This window comes from Myodes glareolus, chromosome 10 (assembly GCF_982192425.1).
Source record: "Myodes glareolus chromosome 10, mMyoGla1.1, whole genome shotgun sequence".
NCBI lineage: Eukaryota > Metazoa > Chordata > Mammalia > Rodentia > Cricetidae > Myodes > Myodes glareolus.
The window spans coordinates 56,766,096-56,791,461 of NC_142035.1; the positions used below are offsets into that span (position 1 = coordinate 56,766,096).

At 39.0% G+C, this 25,366-nt stretch overlaps 1 protein-coding gene across 2 annotated transcripts in view; it reads right to left on the reverse strand.

The window, feature by feature from the left end:
- Window positions 1-1,304: 1,304 nt before the first annotated feature.
- The window catches only part of Golm2 (golgi membrane protein 2), a 78,713-nt gene continuing 54,651 nt past the window's right edge, over window positions 1,305-25,366 (reverse strand). Inside the window, exons 9-10 of one of the 2 annotated variants that reach the window (XM_048459577.3) lie at window positions 11,435-11,602; window positions 1,305-3,564 (exon numbers count right to left, since the gene is read on the reverse strand). In XM_048459577.3, coding sequence (XP_048315534.1) covers window positions 3,494-3,564; window positions 11,435-11,602 — 239 coding nt within the window. In that variant the 3' untranslated portion in view covers window positions 1,305-3,493. The remainder of the gene's footprint in view (window positions 3,565-11,434; window positions 11,603-25,366) is intronic. The other variant, XM_048459578.3, reaches the window with a different exon arrangement.

The following is a 25,366-nucleotide window of genomic DNA, read 5'->3' on the forward strand; positions in this document are numbered from 1 at the left end:
GACTTCCTAATCCTCTGGCTCTCACAATCCTTGTTCCCTCTTCAGCGTTAGTTCCCGAGCCTCACATGCAAGCATTGTGCTGTGCATGTCCCAACTGTGGCTGGGCACCTCATGGTCAGTTGTTCTCTGCATTTTGACTAGCTGTAGCTCTCTGTACTGGTCTCCTGCTGCAAAAAGTAGGGTTTGCTTTGAGGGGTGAGACCTATACTCATTTATGGGTGTAAAGATAAGTATCTAGAGTGCAATTAGGAATTCTGGTCAGGAAAGCCTTGGCAGTAGGTTCCTCTCTATCCACAGGTAGCTGCTCAGGTTTACAGTACCAGGCAGGATTTCCCTCCTGCTCAGCAGGTCTTTAAGTTGTTAGATATGTGTCATTATTTTAGCATTGTAGATATGTTGCTGGTGCAGTAATTGTTACGGTTCATAGGCTTTACAGCTGGGTAGGATTATCTGGTGCTGCTCCTCCTTGGCAACCTGCATAGCCCTGGCACTATGAGAGTCACTCCTTGGGGAGGAAGTTTCAGGTCAGTTCCATTTCTCCAAGCACTATCTGAGGTGTATCAAGTTCTCAGTCAGGAGACACCAGGCCAACAGCAAGGGCGTATTGTTTAATGTCTCTTGGAATCCCTTCCCCAACAAGTTTAGAGCGGTTTCTCATGCATGGTATTAGGGTTTTTGTTATAGTCCATGGCTCTTTCAGGAAGCATTATTGCCCTAAGTGGCAGCTGTCTCTCTCTGAGTGTGCGTGCACATACATCTATATGGTGGTTTGAATGAGGATGGCCCCCACAGGCTCATGGATTTGAATGTTTGATCACCAGGGAGTTTGGAACTGTTAGGAGGTGTGGACCCTTGGAGGAGGCATGACACCGAGTGGGGGCTTTGAGGGTTCAAAAGTCCAATCCAGGCCCAGTGTGTCTGTCTGAAGTGTACTTAGTGTTATTTAGCCTCCTCCCCAGGTAAAGTCCCCTCTTCTCATTTCTCCTTTTTATCACATTTTGTCTGATTCATTTGAACACAAGCTCTAGAACAGAACCTGGCCATCTCACTCCCTTATCTCACTGTCTAGAACTAGTGTTCAAGACACTGAAGCTTTCTACCTTTCCAAACAACCTCACTCCTGTAGTTCAGTTTAGCGTAAAATAAATGTTAACATTTATTCAAATTTCAGTGTCTAGATGTAAATGTTTACATTTATATGTAACATTTATGTTTACATTTATATATATATATATATATATAGAGAGAGAGAGAGAGCGAGAGAGAGAGAGCGAGAGAGAGAGAGTGCAAAATCAAAACTGAAACAAGTTCAACTTTTAATTTATTAGAACCCAGTAAGATTTTTAAAAGCAGCGTTCCTGTCAAATTAACACTTAATTCAGGGCAAAAATACATTGAAACAAACAACCCTAATTCTTAAGGTAGAAGTAAAACACTGTAAACAAAACAAAACAGCAAGTTTAATACAGACTGTAGAATGCCACAATTTAAAGAGATCCACATAGCACTTGATAGCACTACAATGTTAATACAGTCAGAAATATTATCAATTGGTCCAAGATTCCTCAGTTTATAAAATGTCTAGGCTGTTAAATGAAATTTTTGCTGTGTAAGGACAGCTACCATAAAACCAAGTGACTGTTTTGATGACAATGAAATTGGCAGGAGACTTTATGGTCTTGTCTATAGTTTCATTAATACCAAATATAAAGCATCACTAGGCATTTAGCTAGCTCCCTTGCATTCCCGCGGGTGTGCCTCACTGCCGGGTAACCAAACTTTAATGTAACTCATCATACAGTTTTACTGTAGGCCTGACTTTACTGACAACAAAAGGATAAACTGTTTGGTTTCTTGGTGTGGGTGTGTGTTTGTGTACACAAGCATTTACACGTGTGCAGGTGTAGGTGCAGTTGTTTGTGTATGTATATGGAGGCCAGAAGTCAATCCTTGTGTGTGTGGTGTTCCTTGGTAGTAGTCCTTTTTGGGACCTGGAACTTGCTAATTAGGCCAGGATGGCTGGCCAGCAAGCCCCAGGAACCCATCTGTCTTTGCTTCCTCAACACTGGATAATCTGATATAGTAGAAAAACAAATTTTAGTAAATTATTCCATCTTTTCCTTGCCATTAAATAACTTTGGACTGAAATATAAGAACTTCAGCATCTCAGTAAGTGAACAATCATTTCTTCTATCAGTTAGTATTTTTATTACAATCTTAGTGTAGAGACTTTCCATATGTGTTTGTTTATTTTTTAGTGTTGAGAATCAACCTAGGCCTCACACTATATATTATGTTTATGTGCAATTACAGGGTTTCAGCCTTACATTTTCCCTTGATGATCAACACCTTTCATTTTTAGGTAACATGAAAAAAAAATTAAAAGTGAAATCAGAAAACAAGGATTAGCTAGCTTATATATCATAATGAAATAATGGCAAAGACATAATGCACTGAAAATAATTCTGTAAGTCTAGCAAATGAGCTTGGTGGGTTCTTAACTACCATTAATTACAAATATTCATTTTTATTACAAAGTTTTCGGCTATTTCAATAAAACAGCTGTAGACTTCATGGTACTTCTAGTCATCTGTTCATTAATAAAAACATGTTAAAAATCCCTTACTTAGTAGTTTTGGAAAACTCTAATCAAATACAGTCATTAAAACTACCAGAAGAGCTTTGCTGTACTCACTGCAGACCCGTTTCAGAGCGGACTCAGTCACTTTCAGGAGCTGACGTAAACAGTGAATACTTTCACCAGACTCAACTCTGGAAATATAAACAATTTTAGCCAGTGCTGACTACAGTTAAACAGTACTGGTATTACCTGAAAAAATAAAAATTCATTGTCAACCATGCATTCCGCAACTTCAAGAACTAAGTAAAGAATAACTTATAAACACTGTTATGATAAGCTGGGCTTTCATCAGGCCTCAGACCTATGTCATCAGCACTCGAGTCAAATAAAAGGAGCAGGGAGGTCATTCTGTACACACATTGACCACTGCTTGGCATCCAGTTCCCCACTGTGTGTGTGTAACTATTCTACTGTAACTCTTCAGAGAGTGTTAAACGAGGGGTAGTAGAGGACACCACGGGAAGTAACAAAAATGTATTAGTGTCTATGCCAACTTCTCACTGCCATTACACTATGTGCAGCACTTAACCTGTACAAACATTTGTTCCTGTTTGTCTTTTTGTGAAAAAAATTAGGTTCAATAAAACGTGAAATTTACATTAGTTTGCTTTAAATGCAAAGATTAACTGTTTTTGGCTCAGCTGTGTTGTAACCAAAAAAAGTATCTGCTTTGATAATACAATATGAAAAAGTTCACAGATGTACATCGGTACATTCCTTCATTAAAATTTCCTTAAATCTATCTCAATGTATCTTTACAACTGATACAACTGATCTTTACAACAGAAGTCAAAACTGACAAGTAGAGATGATTCACTGCACAGCACTTTGGGTTTCAAGCATCCCTTAGACTTAAAGGACATCATTGAAGCGCTGTTTGCCATAGTCTGCAGGATCCATCTGAAGTTCTCGTTCTTCATCATCTGCAAACAAATAATACGTATCACAAATAGAGTTCCAAAGTTGCCACAGCCAGCCAGCTTCAAACTATCTCCAGTTTTTCACCTTTCCGGCAACTTTCCACATTTCTTATCTGTTATCTTAACTGTTTCTTAACTGTACGGTTGAAGAGTGAAAAGTCTCTCATTACTTCCCAAGAGTTAATTTTAACAAACATTTTTTTTTTTTTTGTCATGTCATGGTGGCTCACACCTGTAATTCCAGCACTAGGGAAGATTCGGAGGCAGAAGGATCAAGAATTCAAGACTTGGACTACATAGAGAGCTTGAGGTCAACCTTGGCTACATAAGATCCCATCTCAAAGAAACAAAACCACAGGAACATCCCTAACCTAAAAAGAGAACAAGAACCATCTCTGATGGGTATTAGGGAGACAGACAAATGTACAACAGGTAGAGCTAACAATATGTTAGGAATCTCCAGGACCAAAGCACTAGCGCTGTGCATGTATTACTTAAAAACCAGCATCTTAGCTGAGCTGGGTTTGCACATGCCTGTGAGGTTAGAGTTTCAGGTCATTCCTAGCTCCAGAGCCAGTTCCAGGACAGCCTAAGCTACAGGGAGACACTCTTGAAAACCCACCACCACTTTTCAAATTATAAAGGTAACCTATAGTGGCCACAAAAAAAAAAAAATTAGAAAAGAGTCTAGAGGTTCTCCCCAGTCCCAACATAGAACATTTCAGTGATGTTCTCTGAGAATGGTTTTCCCCTGACTTCTTAAACGCAGCACATTAACCAAAACATAACTCTTTCTTAAAAAAAAAAAAAAATTAGCCAGGTGGTGGTGGCACCTTAAATCCCAGCACTTCAGAGGCAGAGGAAGGCAGATCTCTGTGAGGTCAAAGCCAGCCTGGTCTACAGAGTGACTAGGAGTTCCAGGAAAGCCAGGGCTACACAGAGAAACCTTGTTTTTTTTTAAAAAAAAAATAAATAAAAAATTGTTAGGCCTTCAAAGCGTTTTTGAAGAGCTGTATTAAGTGACTACTGAGTGCCTTGCAGTAAGACTTCTCTAACGACAATCTCCTTATCTGTCAAAAAAAGCTGCCATTTTTGTACTGTCAATTACACAGTTTACCTCTCAATAACAGCCCCCCTTTTCTAAATTTTTAAATACAACTGCTCAAAATAAGTAAAATTACGTTACAATTATGTTACAAAGGAAGAACCAGGCAGCGGTGGCACATGCATCTAGTTCCAGCACTTGGGAGGCAGAGGAAGGCAGATCTCTGTGAGTTCAAGGCAGCCTGGTCTACAGAGTGACCAGGAGTTCCAGGACAGCCAGGGCTACACAGAGAAACCTTGTCTCTAAAAACCAAAAACAAAACAAAAACAAAAAATGAAAAAAAAAAGAAAAGAAAAAAAGTTTAATTAAAGCCTGAGTTGGCTCTCTTTGTTCAATGCTTCATTTTGTTACTTATTTTTTAGTATCACCCATAATTTACTGAATACCATGCTGAAAGTGAAGAGTGGAGTGGACGCATGGGTGTGCTTTTGTATGTATTATTGGAAAACTGAAAAATCACACACTGAACCATTATAAATAGGGACCACTTGTCAATCTTAATCATATTGAATTAAAATTTTTTATGAATTCTTTATGAGAATGTCAAACATATATTTTGATCATACTGACCCCCACCCCCCTATACCCCAACTCTTCCCAGATCCAAACTCCCTACAACAGTTTGTTTTTGAGACAACTTCACTATGTAGCTCAGGCTGGCTTTGAACTCATAATCCTCCTGTTTCAACCTTCCACATGCTGTTTTGGCCTTTCAGAAATGACAAACAAGCCAACTTTATTTTTCCTTTCAACAACTTTCCTGTTAAAATCATAGAAATTCTTGTTTAGAATTGCAGGCAACCATTTTGTACCATATTCTTAAAACTGACCACTTTTTTGTTTTTTAGGAGGTGGTGTTGTGGTCTGACCTCCAAATGGTCTGTCTGCACACTTGTTAACCTCAGCCTGGTTATATCTCTGCGTCATTTGATTTTCATCTGTTTTATGGTGCTATGGATGGACCCAGGGCTCTGATCACGCTACTCACCAAGCCATATTCCTAGATGGCTTTTACTTTTTATTTTGAGATAGTATCTTATTAAAAGTTGCCTAGGTTGGTCTTGAATTTACAATCCCGTCTTTAGTCTACAGAACAGCTGGGATTAGAGGCCTGTGCCACCAGGCCTTGCTTGATGATCACATATCTCTAAAGTAAAATGCATCCTGGATATATTAGAACATTTTTAAAGGCTGAAGTTGTACTACATTCACATTTGTGTGTTGTAATCATGGCAATCACAGACACTTAGCCAGAATGCCTGAGTTATGAGGTCTCAATCTATGCCTTTGAACACATCTTTCAAGAATTAGTAATTAAATGAAGACAATCACTATGGAGCAATGGAACATTTTGAGAAACTGAACACAAAAGTTATTGCAGGAAAAATGTTGTTACTTTGCTGAACTTTATATGAATAAATACAAAGAGAAAATGAGATAAAAGCAAAGGTATTAGGAATAGAAAACGTTGAAATTTGTTCCAGGACCAAATACTTAAACATGACCTAATTCCTATTCTTTGGACCTGCACTGTACCTTTTCAGTACAAGAAGAACCACTGTACTACCTCAGACTAAAATGATGTAACTGCAGTGTCTATTTGCAAAGTCCACTATAAATGTAAGGGAGGCTAGATCTACACTCTCCACTTGTGCATGTGTGTACGCGTAGCTAAGGCCCAGTCTCAGGAGCTGCACATGCTGGACAAGCACTCTACCACTGAGCTAGAAATCCCCAGTCCCACTTCAGCACAATTCTGATACGATGCTTATACACTGTTTTCAAGAATTTCACAGGACTTTTGAAATACTGCAGCCAGCATCATTTACACTGACTACAGTCTGTTTTCAGGGTAGTTTCCTACCCAGAATTCAAGTTTCTATCAACAACTTCTTTATAGTTAGCTATATTACCTGACAGAATAGAACTGATATATCAATGATAACCACAGAAACAGAGTTTAGTTTCTACAGAAAGCAGCAAAACCTGGAATTAGCTAACCATGAGGAAACCAAGGAAATACAACCAGAGAGCTAGCCATCATTTGTGATGTCAGTGTAAAGCTCCCTCAGAGTGTAAGAATAGACTGCGAACTAAGCTATGACACTGAGGCCCACGAAGTCACAAGCTCACCCATAGGGCAGAGGACAACTATCCTTCAAAGGAGGCAATCCAGAGAGAAAATTCTAGATTTTTTTTTTACTTAAAAAACTATTGAGCAAACACTTAAGACAGTGCTTTACAGAATGAAGTGCTCTGTTTTAAGTGCTGATACCAAATCATGCAGTATACATAACTTCTGTAAGATAACTACATACACACATACGTAAGTACATGTATTTCTGCTTTATAGTTGTGGGAATTACGAGAGAGAATTGGAATCCAGGCTTTTAATCATTGGGGATGTGGGCTCTGAAATACTCAGGTAAGCTTCTGTATGCAGACAGTGCCTATTGCTTATTAATATTTATAAATAAATTGAGAACTTCTTTGTGATTAAAGAGCAAAGGAAATTTACATTCTTTTTAAAAAGAATTTTACTTTTGAGCTGGAAAGACAGATCAGCAGTTAAGAGCACTTGCTGCTTCTCTAAAGGACCCGAGTTCAGTTCTCAGCACCCACAACAGGTGGCTTACAAATATCTGTAACTCTAATTCAGGGGATCTGCTGAAACAGACATACACAGGTACACTCAAAAGTAACAAATCTTTAAAAAACTTAAAAATTTTATTTATGTGTTTTGTTTGTTCCCGACCTACATGGGCTGGAGGCCAGAAGAGGGTATTGGATCCCCTGGAACTGAAGTTACAGATGGTCCAAATGCCATGTGGATGTTGGGCATTGAACCCAGGTCCTCTGACAAACAGCTGAGCCACCTACCTCTCCAGGACTAAGTTTCTATCTTCTAAGAATAAAGAATGAAATCCCAGCACTAGGGAGGCAGAGGCAGAGGATGTCTGTAAGTCTGAGGTCAGCCTGGTCTACAGTTCGAGTTCCAGGACGGCTGGGGCTATCACAGAAAAATCCTGTCTCAAAAAAAGACTTGTTATCTATCCAAGGCATAGTGTTTCTAGAGTTATTCTTTTCAAATTTTTATACTAACGCAAATAAATTATTTCTTTTAGGATACTCTAAGAATTTGAAATAAAAATAAGTCAACACAGGAAAAGGAGGCCTTATTTAATTTTATAAGCAAATACTGGAGGTTAACAGTAATAGTGCTGACTCCATTACCAGTTATGTATGAACAGAGGACGGAGTAAGGCTGGAATGCTTTAGCTTCATATTGGTCAAAGCTACCATTTTACAATCTGACTTATCTGAGATCTATGTCAGAGTATATTTAACAGAATCTTAGCCTTCAATTGGAGTTTCTAACCCTGTATACCCCACTCCTCAAGAAACTGCTTCCACAATCAGCAGAGCAGAGCCTGTGTCTAGAGAACCTTAATAATGCTTCTTTCTCAACCCCCTCCCCTTTCCTCCCCATTTATTTCTCTGAAGCAAGGTCTTGGTGCTCAGCAGTAAGAGTACTAGATGCTCTTCTAAGGGACCCAGGTTTGATTCCCTGCACCTATATGGTGGCTAATAACCATCTGTAACTCCAGCTCCAGGGGATATAACACCCTCTCTGTCCTCTTCTGGCACCAGACACACATGCAACCAAAACACTCAACATAAAATAGGAAAAAAAAAATTTAAAGTAAAATAAGATGTGGCCATGTGGTGGTGGCGCACGCCTTTAGTTCCAGCACTTGGGGAGGCAGAGGCAGGCAGATCTCTTTAAGTTTGAGGCTGGCCTTGAACTACAAGAGCTAGTTCCAGAACTGGCTCCAAAGCAACACAGAGAAACCCTGTTTTGAAAAAACAAAAAGAAAAGATGTGGATTTGTAGCTCAGAATAGCTAGAGCTCTCTCTGTTATCCTGTCTCAGCTTCCTGACTGCTGGATCACATGTGTGGGCCGCCATGCCCAGCCAAACTTCAGGCCTTGTTTGCTTTTATCTTCAGTCATAAGGCTCTAACAGCGGCAAAAACATTTCTTTCTCTCCTGAGTTTGGGGATAAATGTGCCTCAGGCATCTTGAAATAGGAATTGTATTTTCCTATAGCAATTAAGTTATACACAACTTCACTGAAATGTGGGCCACATTCTAGCTCTAAATGAAAAACTGCACAGAATATCTATATGATTTAAGAAGCACTACACAGACTTTCTTTTAACTCTAACTCCAATATGTGGTTTTGTTCTCCCAGCCCCCACTACTCAATTTTAAGACTTGCTTGGGCTGTAAAAGCACTGTAACGATATTGACACAGTGAAAAATGATTTCAACTCTGCAAATTCTGACCTTGCAATAATACCTGCACTCTAACTCGTTAAGTAGGGACTGAACTGGCCCCCAGTCTTTGGACAATTAATAATGAACCGAATCTTACAAACGCATTTGAAATTATTTTAGATCTTTTAAATACTTCTGTTAAAGTCAGTTTACCCAAACTATTTCTCTTTACTGGGGCTGCTGTTCCTGCTTATTTCTGTTCTGTGATGAGTCTCCACTATTACTAACAAACACTAAAATAAGAAGCAACTCTCAACTCATGGAAGATTTACTTGCAAACACTGAAGCAAAGAATTTAGAACTGGGGATGTGGCTTAGTTGGTAGAGTGCGCACCTGTGAGGTCCTGTGCTTCTTTCCCAGCACCACATAAAACTGGAGGTGTTGGCACATGTTTGTAATTCAGCCCTTGGGAGATTAAGGCGGGAGATTAAGAGTTCAAGGTTGCCCTCAACTATATACCAAATGTGAGCCTAGATAACAAGAGATCCTAAGTGGGGGTGGGAGGGGGATAAAAAACCAACTCCCTACTTCACTGAAAATATCCTGGGCCTCTTACATTCCTTAGAACCAATAAACTTATGATTCTTTTTGTGAAAGGAAAACACAGCAATAATGAGAAATGGGTGTGGGGGAGAAAACAAGAAAGGGAGAGGAAAATCACTGAAGATAAATCACTCACTGTGCATAAAATTGACACAAATATTAAATGAAATTCTGTGATTAAAAATCATCAGGCTTAAGACAAGCAAAAATGTAACAATTATTAATAATAGTTGAAATTAACTACTCTAAAAAGACCTCAAAATGAACTAATTAAATGATAGAGATCCTTAAGGGGGGAAAAAGACTCCTCAAAGTGCAAATGAGCAAGCTGTGACCAAAGTTAAAGAACATTCAGCCGGTCAGTTTTAAGAACAGAAGCCAATAGAAAAGCATAACTAACAGTTAATAGCATTGCCTGGGCCCTGAGTGTAAACACTGTGGGAGAACAGGCACAAGGAAGAACACAAATAAGATGCAAGGTAAAATAAATGAAAATTCTGGTTGCTCAAGAGCTTACAATCTAATTGGTGATATGATACACACACAAGACAAAAGGCATAAAGTGTTACAGATAAAGGCAAACAAACATAATCCAACCAAATCATAAAAGCAATGAGCAAAGGAAAAAATGAGAAAATGATGAGATGATGTCCTCACAGAACTTCCAGTACCTATTTATCTCCCTTTTCACAAATAACTATATTTATTCTTATTCCCAATCTAGAGTGGACCACAAAATAATGCCTAGGAAGTCAGATCACTAGCCTTCCTTTTTACAATAACTATATAGTATTTGAGGGCAATTAAATTATTTTCTAAGTTTTTTTAAAAAATTAATTCTTGTTCTGAACCTAAGTAAAATTTTAATAACTATAAAAAGAAATAAGAAATCAAAATTGTCCGGGCGGTGGTGGCGCACGCCTTTAATTCCAGCACTTGGGAGGCAGAGGCAGGCGGATCGCTGTGAGTTTGAGACCAGCCTGGTCTACAAGAGCTATTTCTAGGACAGGCTCCAAAGCTACAGAGAAACCCTGTCTTGAAAAAAACAAACAAACAAAAAAAAAAAAAAAACAAAAAAAAAGAAAAGAAAAAGAAATCAAAACTAGTTACCCCCAGAAAACTCATGCATTGCATTACAGAAATCTTATACTTTATACCCTAAGATCATAGGTAACTTTTATAAAAAAAAAAAAAAACACTCTAAAACTCTATAAATATTACAGAACACAAGTAGGCAGAAAAGAAGCCCAAAGTCCCACTACAGCACAGCAGTGTGGTCTGAAGCATGCACACAGGTAGGATTTTTAACTTTTACCAAGTTAAAAGCTCAGAAGCAATTGTTAACAAGAAAACATGTGTTGAATCTGTGTATTAACCATGAAGACAAATCTTTCAAACCTTTTGTTAAATATAAAGGTTAAAGTTCTCAGAACACTTCACCTTCTCGTGTCCCATCAGTGGCAGAATAAATTTCTGTTCATTATGGAGACCATAACAAAAAAGCTGTCTGGGCAATATTTGTATATACTTAGAATAGTAAGTATTCTCCAGTGAGATTTTAAAAAAAGATATTTTCTCAAGTATTTGCCTCAAGTAATGCCTAGAGTCATTTCAAACAATTTAATCCTAAAAATTTTGAGAACTCTGCATTTCAAATTGTCATTGTATCAATAATATAATCTAAAAATGAAAAGAATGACCCTTCCAATTACTCACAGACAAACTTCTATCATAAAATAGTTCTCAAAACTGAAAAATTACACAAAATCTCGAGTTAAGTCTAAGATACTGCTATGACTGTAAGTGGGGAAAATTCTACACAAATTCAACCAAACCTAAGAGGTGAGTTTCACGGTCACAGCATGGAAGCCAGGCCACGCTCACCTTGGACGTCTTCCTCTCCACCATCACCATCTTCTTCCTCATTGTAAGCCAGCTCAGCCTGCTTGTCTGCCTCATACTCACCTACGTTACCATCATCCCCATTATAATCCGCCAGTTTAGAGCCATGCTGCGGATCAACAGGGGATTCATTTTCATCAAAGAATCGGCCTGTGAAGTAGGTAGAGGATTAATTCAAGAGTAAAGAGCAGAGCAGAAGGGACCTATACTGAGGACAGATGGGAAAGCAGTCAAGGGAAACCCAGCAACGTTCAGAGTACTGGTCACAAAAGAACACATTTTATGAAGATTATACAAGACAAAAAGTAATTAAGAATGAAGACTCAAAATACCTTAAAAAATAAGTTTATTGATTATATTCATCAAGAGAATAGTGGGCCGAGCAGCAACTCTACCCCTGCTGTATCCCCAAATAAAATTTAGTCAACAGTTTCTCTTCTGTGTTTAGTGTTTCCTGTTAAGATTTAATGTTTCTGCAGGCAGTGGTGGTGGACACCTTTAAACCCAGAACTTTGGAGGCAGAGGCAGGAGGCTCTCTGTGAGCTCCAGGACAGCCAGGACTTAAAAAAAAAAGGTTTAATGTTTTATTTGAGGCAAAGTTTTACTGTGTAGCTCAGGATGGTCTCCCTAATTCTGGTAATTTAAAAGTTTTCTTAAAGTAAAGGGTGTCATGTTGAGTATTCCTTCTCTCTCTCTCTTTCTCTCTCTCTCTCACAGACAGGGTTTCTCTGTAGCTTTGGAGCCTATCCTGGAACTAGCTCTTGTAGACCAGATGGGCCTCGAACTCACAGCTCTTGTAGACCAGATGGGCCTCGAACTCACAGAGATCTGCTTGCCTCGGCCTCCTGAATGCTGGGATTAAAGGCGTGCGCCACCACCACTGCCCGGCTAGAATTCCTTTTCTAAAGACCTATAATTTCTTTTTTTTCCCCTCTGTCTCTCTGTCTCTCTCTCTCTCTGTTTTACAAGAGAGGGTTTCACAGTGTAGCCCTGGTTGTCTTGGAACTCACTCTGTAGACCAGGCTGTCCTCAAACTCATGAGATCCACCTGCTTCTGCCTCCTGAGTGCTGGGATTAAAGGCGTGTGCCACTACCGTCTGTGAGACCTATAATTTCATTAATGTAAGTACTAGTTGAAAATGATATTTTAGGAAGAGAATAAATATGATACATACTGAAATCTGAAGTTGTTTACTGCTACATATATTATTCATGAATGATTTGAAGACCATTTTTAAAGCAATCAATAAATTCTATGCAAACTAAATTCTCTTTGCACTGTAAGACAAACTAACACTATCTGAAGGCTACTTCAAATTCCTTTTAGTAATACTGACTAGCCATAGCCACAGGCTCCTAAGGAGGCATGGCAAACAGTACAAATCAGATCCTTATTATAAGCGTTTGCCTTGAAAAAAAAACTCTATATATTATCCCTTCCTTTTTCCTAGGTCAGGTCTTTTAAATGTCAATGGAAGCTTAAAGAAGTTGGTCTATTTAAAATCATATATGCTTTCATAACAATGAAAATTCAAGAAGGGTAATAAACTTAATACCTCATATAAAAAGCTGTTAATACCTGGACATTAAAAGCAGAAATGGGATCAGTGAGATGGCTCAGCAGGTAATGGGCCTTCTGCCACGCCTGATTCTCTCTCCCTGATACATAAGTATGCACATTCCAAAATGTACAAGTAAACACTCCAGGTACACAAAAATCTAATCCACAAACAGATGGGGGCTGGGAGTAAAGATTAGTGATAGATCACTTGTCTAGACTATATCAGATTATGTGCTCAGTTCCTAGACCTACAACAAAGCAATAAAAACTCCACAAAACTACTTTAGCATGAAAGTTACCAGAATGAAAATTAATATTAAAGGGCAGGAGAGATGACTCAGATGGTAAAGATGCTTGCTACAAAAGTCTGACGACCTGAGTAAAATCCTGGAGCCCAAAGCAAAGATGAAAGGAGAAGAACAACCCCACAGTTACCTTCTGCCTCTATACTCGCACCATGGTGCACACGCGTGTGTACGCACACATTTAAAAAATTAGAAAATTGTTATAGTCTTCAAATAGGAATGAGGTTAATTTACTAAGGACGTAAAGGAACCTGCAATCAAGCCTGAGGACCTGAATTCCATTCTTAAAAGGCACACGGTGAGCTGGGCAATGGTGGTGCATGCCTTTAATTCCAGCACTCAGGAGGCAAAAGCAGGTGGATAAGGCCAGCTTGGTCTACAGAATGAGTTCTAGGACAGTCAAGACTACACAGTGAAACCCTGTCTTGAAGAAAAACAAAAACAAAAACAAAAAAACAAAACAAAATAAAACAAAAAGAAAACCAACAACAACCAAAAAGGCACACAGTGGGAGGAGAGAGAGAGGGCAAGCTGTCCTTTGGCTGACATGTATACACTGTAGCAGGTATATGAACACACATATAATATAAATGTAATAAATATTTCCAATAACTTTCAATTAAAAAAATCACGTAGATCCACACACAATTCCATGTTAGCTGGATATAGTCATAGATCATAAAGTTTTCTATTTCTTTTCTTTTTCTTTTTGTGACAGGGTTTCTCTGTAGCTTTGGAGCCTATCCTGGAACTAGCTCTCGTAGAACAGGCTGGCCTTGAACTCACAGAGATCCGCCTGCCTCTGCTTCCCCAGTGCTGGGATTAATGGTGTGCACCACCGCTGCCCAGTTAAGTTTTCTATCTCTGCAAAAGATTTTTCAACAAAACACTGTGAACATATAGTTATAGCCCAATAAAAGATCAAACTGCCAAATTTAATAGAAGTCTAAGCATTCCTATAAATTGTGTACTTATGTATCTAATAAACAAGAAGGCTTAACCTTACCTTCAATTCCAAATATTCTTTCACCTATTTGGAATATAGTTAAACAAAGAAAAATTAATAATTAAAATCAAATCTTGGTGTGGCAGTGTACACCTTTAATCCCAGCACTTGGGAGGCAGAGACAGGCAGATCTTTTTGAGTTCAAGGCCAGCCTGGTCTACAGAGTGAGTTCCAGGACAGCCAGGGCCACTCAGTAAAACTCTGTCTCAAAAAACAAAACAACAAAACAATTAAAATCATGAATAATATTCTAGTGCTTCCAGACGAAGAACAAAATCAGAATTAGTAAAATATTCTCTTGTTTTAAATTATTTTTAAAAATGTGTGTGTGTGTGTGCATGTGCACATATGTGTGCACCAGCAATGCCAGTGGAGGTCAGAAGACCTTGTTTGGACCTGGTGCTGGGAATCAAACTCAGGTCCTCTGCAAAAGTACTAGGTGCTCTTAACTTCAGAGCCTTTTCTCTAGCACCCTCCCCCCACTTTTTTTCCTAAAGATAAAAAGAGTTGTTGAATCTGGAATTCTTCATTTCAGTCAGACTGGTCCACCAGTGAGCCCCTCCACCCTACTGATTAAAAAATAAAAACTGAAAAAAATATATATACACATATATGGTTTATTCACTTATTTATTTTGAGACACAGTCTCAGTGTCTGGTCTAGAGCTCATTATGTAAATCAAACTGGCCTGGAACTCACAGAGCACCTGTCTATGCCTCTGGAGTTCCAGGATTAAAGATGTATACTGCCGTATAATTCTTCAATAAGAGAAAATACAAAAAATTTATGGCTAGCCGGGTGGTAGTGGCACATGCCTTTGATCCCAGCACTTTGGAGGCAGAGGCAGGTGGATCTGTGTGACTTCAAGGCCAGCCTGGTCTACAGAGCTAGTTCGAGGACAGCTAGGGCTACACAGAGAAACTCTGTTTAGGGCTAATACTCTTACACCAAAATATATAAAACGAAAACATTAATTGTACATTAAGTATGATTATATATTAAATAAATAATTTCATTGCTTATTTAAAGAAATACAAAATTCAAATACTGATAGAACAACTTTATCAGTGTTTAACAAATGCTTGCTAGGCTGGGAGAACAAAAAGTAATATACTCTCACCCTACTGTTGTTATCATCTTAGCAGAGAAGAGAAAAGTAAACAGTCATCACAGGACAATGCTGCATATACTAATGAAAGCATGCTCTTGAAGAAGTTCAAGAAGAGAAACTGACTTGGACAAGACAGTACAGACCAAGTTAGGACTGTACCAAATATATGACAGCACAACAGTTTCAAAGTACAAGTAGGTGCTTGTTAAAAACAGCACAAAGACATATTAAAGAGTATTCTACTTCCAAGTAACAGTCTTGGGTTTGGAGCTGCAACTAGGTAATAAAGCACTTGCCTAGCACGTGCATGCCCTGGACTCCCTCCGTCCCCTGCTCCTGAGCAGACAATATGTTCCCAAAGCAGCATTTTCAAGTTTTAATGTACATGTAAAAAGAGGTTTAAGTCAGGAACTGCAATCTTCACAGCAATCTGACCGGTGTTCCTCATTGCCACTGACCTACCCTCTGGCAGTATAGAGAGTGTAGCTCTAATAATTCCGTTATTGAAGATTGTTGACAATGATATAAAAACTTAACAAGGATATCTGGTTATGAGGGCACATGCCTTTAATTCCAGAACTCAGGAGGCAGAGGCAGGCAGATCTCTGTGTTGGAAGCTAGCCTGGTCTACACAGCAAGTTCCAGGACAGATAGTTACATGGAGAGACCTGTCTCAAAAAACAAAAAGCAAAAGCAAAACCAAAAAACCAAAACCCACCAAAAAAACCAAAACAACAACAACTCTCCCCCCACCAAAAAAAAGCACACACAAAAAAAAGTGGGAGAAAAATTTGACAAAGACAAAAACAAATGAGAAAATGATAAGGCTGTGGGGCTAATCTTCACTGTCAACTTGACTAGATTCAGATGTAATCTGATGAATTACACCTCTAGATGTGTCTAGGACATTTCTAGAAAAGGATTAACTGAAGAGGAAGGACCACCCCGAATGTGGACAGATCCATCCTATGGGCTAGGGTCTCTGAATGAAAAAGAGACAGCATGCTAGAGAAAGTACCATTCATCCTTTCTACCTTTTCTGTGAGCATGCCTTTGCCACATGCCTTCCCTACCATAATAAACTCTGTCACCATGAACTGTGAGCCAAAACAAACATTTCCCTTCTTAAGTTGCTTCTTGCAAGATGGTGTGGTTACGGCAATGAAAGTAACTAATATAAAATACAAAAGGAAGAAAATTACAAGGTAAAACTACACTTTAAAATAAACTTTAGTCATGACTCAATGATGTTCACCCCCTGGTAAAAAAAGATGGATGAAAATAATACTGATGAGTATAAATAGAAATGGCAGTAAAAGTCATAGATCTACAGATCTCAAGACAGAATTCTTAAAAATTGGACTCTTTAAATAAAGGGGAACTTAACCACAAAGGCCAGTTTTACATTTAAAAGAAAAACATAAGATTTAATATTTTAACCATTATCAGAAAGCTGGTGTGAGTAATTTGAGTTAAGAATCGTGAAAATAATTCTATAAAATCATTTTCCACACTGGCTATAAGTATTTTTGCAAATCCTTGTAAAAAAAAAAAGAATTTATTGAATGCATGCGCAAACAGTAGCAGAAAGCTACAAAATGAGAAGTACCAGCCACTCACAACGTAGGGACAGGAGCGTCTCTGTATTACTACTTACAGTAAGAGCTGAAAACACAACAAGGGTTTGGAGAGATGGCTCAGTGGACAAAGTGCTTGCTGTGTAAGAGTGAAACCTAGAGCTGAGGTTCCCAGAACCCATCTGACAATTCCAGGTGACCACCTGTAATTCTAGCACACAGGAAGCAGAGACAAGATCCCCCAGGCAAGCTAACTAGCTACACTTGATGTGACTGATTCAGTCTCAGCAAATAAAGTAGAGAGTGATATAGAAGACACCTCATGCTAATTTCAGGTCTCCACACGCATGTGGCAAAATCCTCATGAACAAACATGTATACATATAAACACACGCAAAAACAAAACACAATGAAAACAAACCTAGTTTGAAATAACAAGGAAAAAGGTAAATACATAATATCAACTATAGTGATATTTTATTTGTTTTATAAATAAAGCTTGCCTGAAGATCAGAAGGTAAAACTAAGCCACCAGAGGCCATGCAGTGGTGTCACACACTTTTAATCTCAGGATTTGGGAGACAGAGGCAGATGGAGCTCTGTGAGTTCAAGACCCCCCCATCCCCGGGCTACACAAGATCATTGAAGAAACAAAACCAGGTGGTGGCGGCTCACACCTTTAATCCTGCACTACAGAGGAATATAAACTGGGATAAGACAGGCTTTAGTTTGAGGATTTCTTAGAGGTAAGGGCTCTCTAGTGGCTTGGCTGTTTTGCTTTTCTGATCTTCAGGTTGAACCCTAATATCTGTCTCTGGGTTTTTATTATTCATGCTACAATCAACTGAACTTAAAGAGCAACAATTTCAGAGAGAATCATAAGACTACCAAAGCCAAGGAAGTATGGAGTCTTGGATGTAAAGATTATAGATAATGACTAATATTTATACAGTATAGGAAATAGATTTTGTTAAGTAGTAGTAAATAGTCTTAACTCAACACAAATTAAGTTTTCTGAAAACTGTTCATCAGAACTTAATCAACTGGGGCTCAGGATATAGATAGAGGCCTAGCCTCTATAAGGTCTTGGATTCAATCCACACACCTCAAAGAAAAAGAATATAACTGTAAGTAAAATTTTTTTTGAAGAAAAAAATCCCCAACCTTCTTAAATTTTAAGGATCGAATCCATACAAAACAGTAGTTCTCAAACTCATAGACTCAAGATAAATGTACTAATTAGAACTGACAGGTGAAATGGCTCAGAGAGTAAAAAGTGTTTGTTACATAAAATGGCAACCTGAATTCAGTTCCCAAAACACAGGAAAAGGTGGAAAGAACCAACTCCACAAAAGCTCTCCTCTGGACTCTAGAGCATTATGCTCTACAAACATGTCTTCATACATAAAAAATCATACTTTAAAGGAGCTGATAAATGTCACTTCTGGAGATGTGAAAGCTTCATCCCTATTGGCTAGCTTTCCTGTGCTGGAAGGTGCAATGCAGGCTACTGGAGTCCTACCGGTACCGCTGTGAACTCTGGTAAGAAGGCCCATTGGAACAACAGTGTCTTCAACATCATGGGAGTAACCACTTTCTGACTGAATGTAAGGTCTGCTCCACAAACCATACTTGGCACTATTATTGGGGCCAAGAACCTGTGGCTACACAGGTCATAGGCTCTACAGGAAAATCTACAACTATTATTTTCCTAGATGTAGTACTGAACTAACTCCCAATGGCTTATCATTATATCCATAGATGAATACATGTCTCAGCCCTCATCAGTGAAGCTCTGATTTGTAGTAGATTGTGATGAACAAAGATACTCACAATTGGTCTAGGTACAGAGTATCAGAGTTTGCAGAATGCCCAACCCTATCTATATCAGATCACTTCCTCCCAAAGCTCAGGGATCATTGTGGATGAGGGGGAAGAAAAAGTGTAAAAGTCAGAGGTGATAGATGGCTACAAGAAAACAGCGACTTCTGAACAGAACAGGGCAGCTATACATACGAACTCCGAGTAGTTGTGACAGCATGAACAAATCCCAACATGGAGAGAGGAGGTAGGCATCAAGTCCCAACTCTAGTTGATGAACATTAGCAATTGATAGCTGCTGGGAAAGGAAGAAACCAGTTTTCTTTAAGAGTGTAGTCCCATGGAAAGTTAATCGCACTTCAATGGAAGGCCATATATACAAGAATATTCAGGCAATATGAAAGATGGGTAGGCAGGGAATGAGATGGATCTAAAGAATATGGGGAGTGAATATGACCCAAACACACTGTATGAAATACTCAAAAATATTGACACTTACTATTAATATATTCATTCATTCATTCATTCATTCATTCATTCATTCATTTAGTATAGTGTTCCTGCATGCATTCCTGCCAGAAGAGGGCACCAGATCTCATTTCACATGGGTGGGAACCATTGTATGGTAGTTAGGAATTGAACTCAGGACCTCTGGAAGAAGTCAGTTGTCTTAACCACTAAGCCATCTCTCCAGCCCCTAATTATTAATATTTTAAGTGAAACAGGGTCTCACTATGTAGCTGTGGTTAGCCTAGGACACACTTTGAAAACTAGAATAGCCTCAAAATCAGAGATCTGCCTGTCCTTGCCTTTCAAGTGCTGAGATTAAAGGTGTATGCTATCACCTCTGCCCCCAATAAGTTTTAAGTAAGATAATTATTTAATATGTGAATAATAGACCACAAGCACTATCCCCATCCTGGTTGTTCTTTCAACTTGACAGAGCTATGGTTATCTAGGAAAAGGGACTTCAACTGAGAAAAAGCTTCCATCAGATTTCCTGAAAGCACTTTCTTCTTTTTTAAATTAATAACATACTTGGAAGGACCCAGTCCATTGTGAATGGTGACACTCTTGGGTAGGTGGTCCTGGGGTGTATGAGAAAGCCAGCTGAGCAAGTCTGGGAGTATAAGCCAGTAAGCAGCACTACTCCGTGGTCTCTGCTCTAGTTTCTGACTTGAGTTCCTGTCCTAACTGCTTTCATGAAGGACTGTAAGCTATTGGGGTAACAAATTCTTTCCTACCCTAGTTGCTTTTGGTCATCATGGTTCATCACGGCAATGGAAACCTAACTAAGACAATCACCAAAGTAAAATGAAATTTATTAAGAGTGTTGAAACATAGGTTTAGAGAAAAACCGAGACATAAACTTTTTAAAAGGGAAGAAAAAAACTATCCAAGTATGGTGATGTATAGATATAATGTAGCTCAGCACTGAGAAGGTGGAGGTAGGGGACAGGAGAATCAGAAGTTTAAGGGCATTTTCAGCTAGTTCAGGAGTTCCATCCAGCTTGGGCTAGAGACCTTGTCTCAAAACAAACAAATAAACAAACAAACAAAAAACCATGATAGGCCAACAAAAAGATGGTGCTTACTATCATGACTGACAATTCAATTCTTAGAACTTACATGGTGCAAGAAGAGAACTAACTTTGCTAAACTGTCCTCCAACCCTCATATGCAAACTTGGCACACACATGCACACACTAAGTAAGTAAATATAAAAAAAATTTAAATGTGGCTCACATCTGTAATTTCAACACTCAGGAGGCTTGGGAACTGATTTGTGTTTCAGATCAATCAACTACAAAACAAGACTGTCTCAAAACATCAACAACAAGGAGCTGGGATGGCTGAGTGGTTAAGAACAGTTGATATTGTTGCAGAGGACAGGGCCACACAGAGAAATCTTGTCTCAAAAAAACAGAAAACACACACACACACACACACACACACACACACACACAGAAGATTAGTTAAGCGTTCTAGTATTTAATATATATAGAAAACTAATAGTTATAGTATCCCTAATATATAAGAAATTCTTTTTTTTAATTTGAATAATTTTTTATTTTTTAAATATTTATTTATTTATTATGTATACAATATTCTGTCTGTGTGTATGCCTGCAGGCCAGAAGAGGACACCAGACCTCATTGCAGATGGTTGTGAGCCACCATGTGGTTTCTGGGAATTGAACTCAGGACCTTTGGAAGAGCAGGCAATGCTCTTAACCTCTGAGCCACCTCTCCAGCCCCAAGAAATTCTTAATGAAATTCACAAAGGATAAAAAAAGAAATTCTTATAACTTAACAACAACAAAAAATTCAATCTTAAAACTGGGCAGAGGACTTGAATGGACATTTCTCCAAAGAGGACATACAAATGGAACATCAAAAGGAGCTCAGTCTTAAGGGACATAAATCAAAAGCAAAAGAACTGAAGCCTAGGAAGTCAGTGCAAGGTTGAGTGTGACCACAGCCCTGAAAACAAACAAGAGAAAGAGATAACCCACCACATCCACTGTGGTGACAGCAGAGAGAGCGAGAGCGAGAGCGAGAGCGAGAGCGAGAGAGAGAGAGAGAGAGAGAGAAGGAGAGGAAAAAGACTAAGTGTTGGGGAAACCATAACTTTTTTTTTTGAAACAGTGTCTCAATGTAGTTCAGGCTGATCTTGAACTCACTATGAAGCTGAGATTTCAAGTATGCTTGGCTTTATGTGGTGCTGACAAAGAATCAGAGACAGGATGAGCTTCCTGTGTGCTAGGCTAGTGAATGCTAGGCAAGCACTCTACCAACTGAGCCCTGTCCCCTGCCCTGGAACTCTTCCATATTACAGGGGAAATGTATTAATAAAATGGTGCAGCTGTTATGGAAAACAGCCTGGCAGTTCCTCAAAAAGCTAAACATAGAATTATTGTGTGACTCAGCAATTCCCCGTCTAGGTACATACCCCCAAAGCAGAAAACAGGTGTTTAGCAAGCCTGTGCATGAATCTTCATGGCAGCAATCCTCAAAATAGTCAAAAAGTAGAAATAAATCAAGTGTCCACAAATAGATGAATAAACAAAATGCATCCATAAACTGATTGCTATCTAGCTTATAAAGGAATAAAACAGCGATACATGCTACACCACTCTAAGACTCCAAACATGTTAAGAAGTCAGGCATTAAAGGGCACCTTCTCATTTGCTATGACTTTGAACCTCAGACATCTCAGACACTGGGTTCACAGGAGTGTACTACTATACTTGGTTTAAGGCCACACATTTCATGATTCTATTTATTGAGATATCTACAATAGCAGATTAGTGGTTGCCAGGGGCTCTTAGGAGAGAATGGGGAATGACAATTTAATGGGCTCAGGACACTTCTGACTGCTTCCAGAGGATGAGGTTTCAATTCCTAGCACCTACATGGAGGCTCACAACTGTCTGTAACTCCGGTTCCAGGACACCCAGAACTCTCTTCTGGCCTCTGAAGGTACCTGCACATACATCTGCACACACTTTACTCCCCAAATACACATAAATCAAAAAGTCAATCAATTAATTAATTAAAGAAAATACATAATAAGGCCTTCTACCAGGAAAGGCATCAGAGTAGGATAAACATTCAAAAGTCAGTTCTTAAAGGGAAATATCTGAGTTATTCTAAAAGATCTGAAGTAACTATACAGAAATAATCTATAAAACGTTCAGAGTAAATGGCTTAAAAAAAATCAACACGCGTACGCCTTTAATCCCAGTACTCGGGAGGCAGAGGCAGGTGGATCTCTGTGAGTTTGAGGCCAATCTGGTCTACAAGAGCTAGTTTCAGGAGAGCTTGCTCTGTTACACAGAGACACCATCAGAAAGTGGGGCTAGAGACTGAACCAAGGGTCTTATACAAGCTAAGGAAGCGTGCTACTACTGAGCTATACTTCCAAATCCCACCAAAACACCCTGAAGGAAACATTATATTCTTTTTTTTAAATTGATATTTATTGAGCTCTACATTTTTCTCTGCTCCCCTCCCTTCCTCTCCCCTTCAACCTTCCCCCAGGGTGCCCATGCTCCCAATTTACTCAGGAGGTCTTGTCTTGGAAACATTATATTCTAAATACCCTAGAAGACAAGTGGGTGTGGACAGAGCACAGGACAACAGATCACATTAACTACTGCAGTGACACTGAAAACAGCTACAAAGCTGATCAAGTAAGTACTTGACTCAGTAATTTCACTCTTTGAACTACACTTGAAGAAACACTCAAAAAGTAGGAAGAATCAATAATCTGGAGGAAACAAAGTCATAATCATGGCAACTAAAATAAGAAAATATGAAATAATCTAAATAACAAGAGTAAAAGGCACAATGGAATTTAGATATTAAAAACGTATATGTAGGCTAGGCAGATACCTCAGAGGGTAAATATATGCTCAAGTGTGAATACCTGAGCTCAAAACTCCAGGATTCCAGAAAAGTCAGACACGTAACCCAAGCAATGGTGATCCTATAGGTAGATGGAAGGCAGAGACAGGTAAGGTACCAGAAATTCAAGAGTCAGCTAGTCTGGCATGTGAAGTTGAAAACAACAAGCCAGCAACTATTCCAAACATAGTGAAAGGTACAAGCCATAGGGGAAAGTGAGGCACAAACCTGAAGTGTCCTCTGGCCACTTAAGCACTGTGGCATATGGACCCACATCCAAACACACAGATGCACACATGCAAAGAATATATTTGTGTCTATTTTAATAACAGAAACAAAATTATTGGTTAAGGGTTGGAGAGATATCTCAGCAGTTAAGATGGATGCTCTTCCAGAGAAACTGGGTTGAATTCCCAGCACCCAGATGGTGGCTCACACTTGCCTGTAACATGTGCCCCATGGATCTGATTCCCTCTTCTGGCCTCCACAGGCACCAGATACATAAGTGGTATACAGACATACACACAGACAAAACACCCATACACATAAAATAAAAAGCAAGATCAAAGGTATGAAAGAGAGCTGGTGTAGTGGTATACATCTGTACCACCCAGGAAGCTGAGTTTGGAGAGAACTACAAGTTCTAGGTCATCTTGGGCTCTATAGCAAGACCCTGTTTCCATTACCCCACAACGGGCATATAACAAATAATGTCAAGTGATTTAAAAACAGTGCCTTGGAGGCTGGAGAGACAATGAGTGGTTTAGAGCACTTGCTACTCTTGCAAAGGGTCCAGGTTCAGCTCCCAGCACCAAAACAGTGGCTCACAACTGCCTGTAACTCCAGTTCTAAGAGGCCCAACACTGTCTTCTGGCCTCCAGGGGCACTGCATGTATACGATGCATATACATGCATGTAGGCAAAACACATACATTTTTTTTCTTTGAAAAGCTGAGTACAGTGATTTCAGCTCTTCATATATATTAATGATACATAGAAAATAATTTATGGCTCAGTAGGGATTCTTTTAAGATAAGTTATAGAGAGTAATTTCCAAGCATTATTTACAGATTGGCGCCCAGACGTGGATAACTAAATCCACAAAAAGCTTGAGAAAGCTTGGGAAGGAATAGAGTAAAGCAACTTGCTTGCTGGCAAGGACCTTGAAACGCTGTAGAGTTGTGGCAGTGAACACAGCTCTGGCTGGTATCTCTGCCATGAGGCTGGAAAGCTAAGGAATGGGCTGGATCTAGCCGTCAAAGCCACAGCTCTCCATATCGCGTAGTAAATTAAAGGCTCATGTGATCAGAAAAAGAGAGATATACAGTAAAGAGAGATTCAAAGAGTAAGAAAACCTCTAAATGGTTTACAGTGTGTTAAAAATATATACAGGATAAAAGTTAAAGTTCTTAAAGTAAAAAGAAAGAGAGTAGTTGGGTGTGGTGGTACACACCTTTAATCCCAACAGTTGGGAGGCAGAGGTACATTGACCTCTGTGACCTCAAGGTGTGGTAGTACACGCCTTTAATCCCAATGCCTGGGAGGCAGAGACAGATCTCTGTGAGTTCAAGGTGTGGTAGCACTTGCCTTTAATCCCAGCACTGGGGAGGTAGAGACAGGCAGATCTCTGTGAGTTCAAGGACAGTCTGGTCTATAGAGTCATTCCAGGACAAAGATATACAGAGACCCTGTCTCAAAAAGTAAAAGTAAAAATAAAAGAAATAGAGGTTAAAATAAAGCCACATAAAGATGGAAAATACACAGAGAATCTTGATACTGTATGCTATTATGCTCTCTTTGAATTGTTTGAATGCTGAGAAAGGAGCAACAGCTGCTAAAATACTTTTGTTTATAAATGCTGCTGAACTAACCCAAGATAGGTATTTTGAAAATACCTTAGTTTCAAAGCTGAAGTCAAAAGGTATGTTACTTTGGAGAAGAGATTTTGCTTTTGTTTCCATAGAAAATGAGAGGTTGTGGATTCATTCTGAGTTAAGAAAAATCAGGTTCGAAAAAGGAAGACCCCATGAGAAATCTCCGATAGGAACAGATAGGCCCAGATGACAGAGTTCTACATCCAGAACAGATTCAAGACTGCTGCCTGAGATGATCAAGACTCACAGG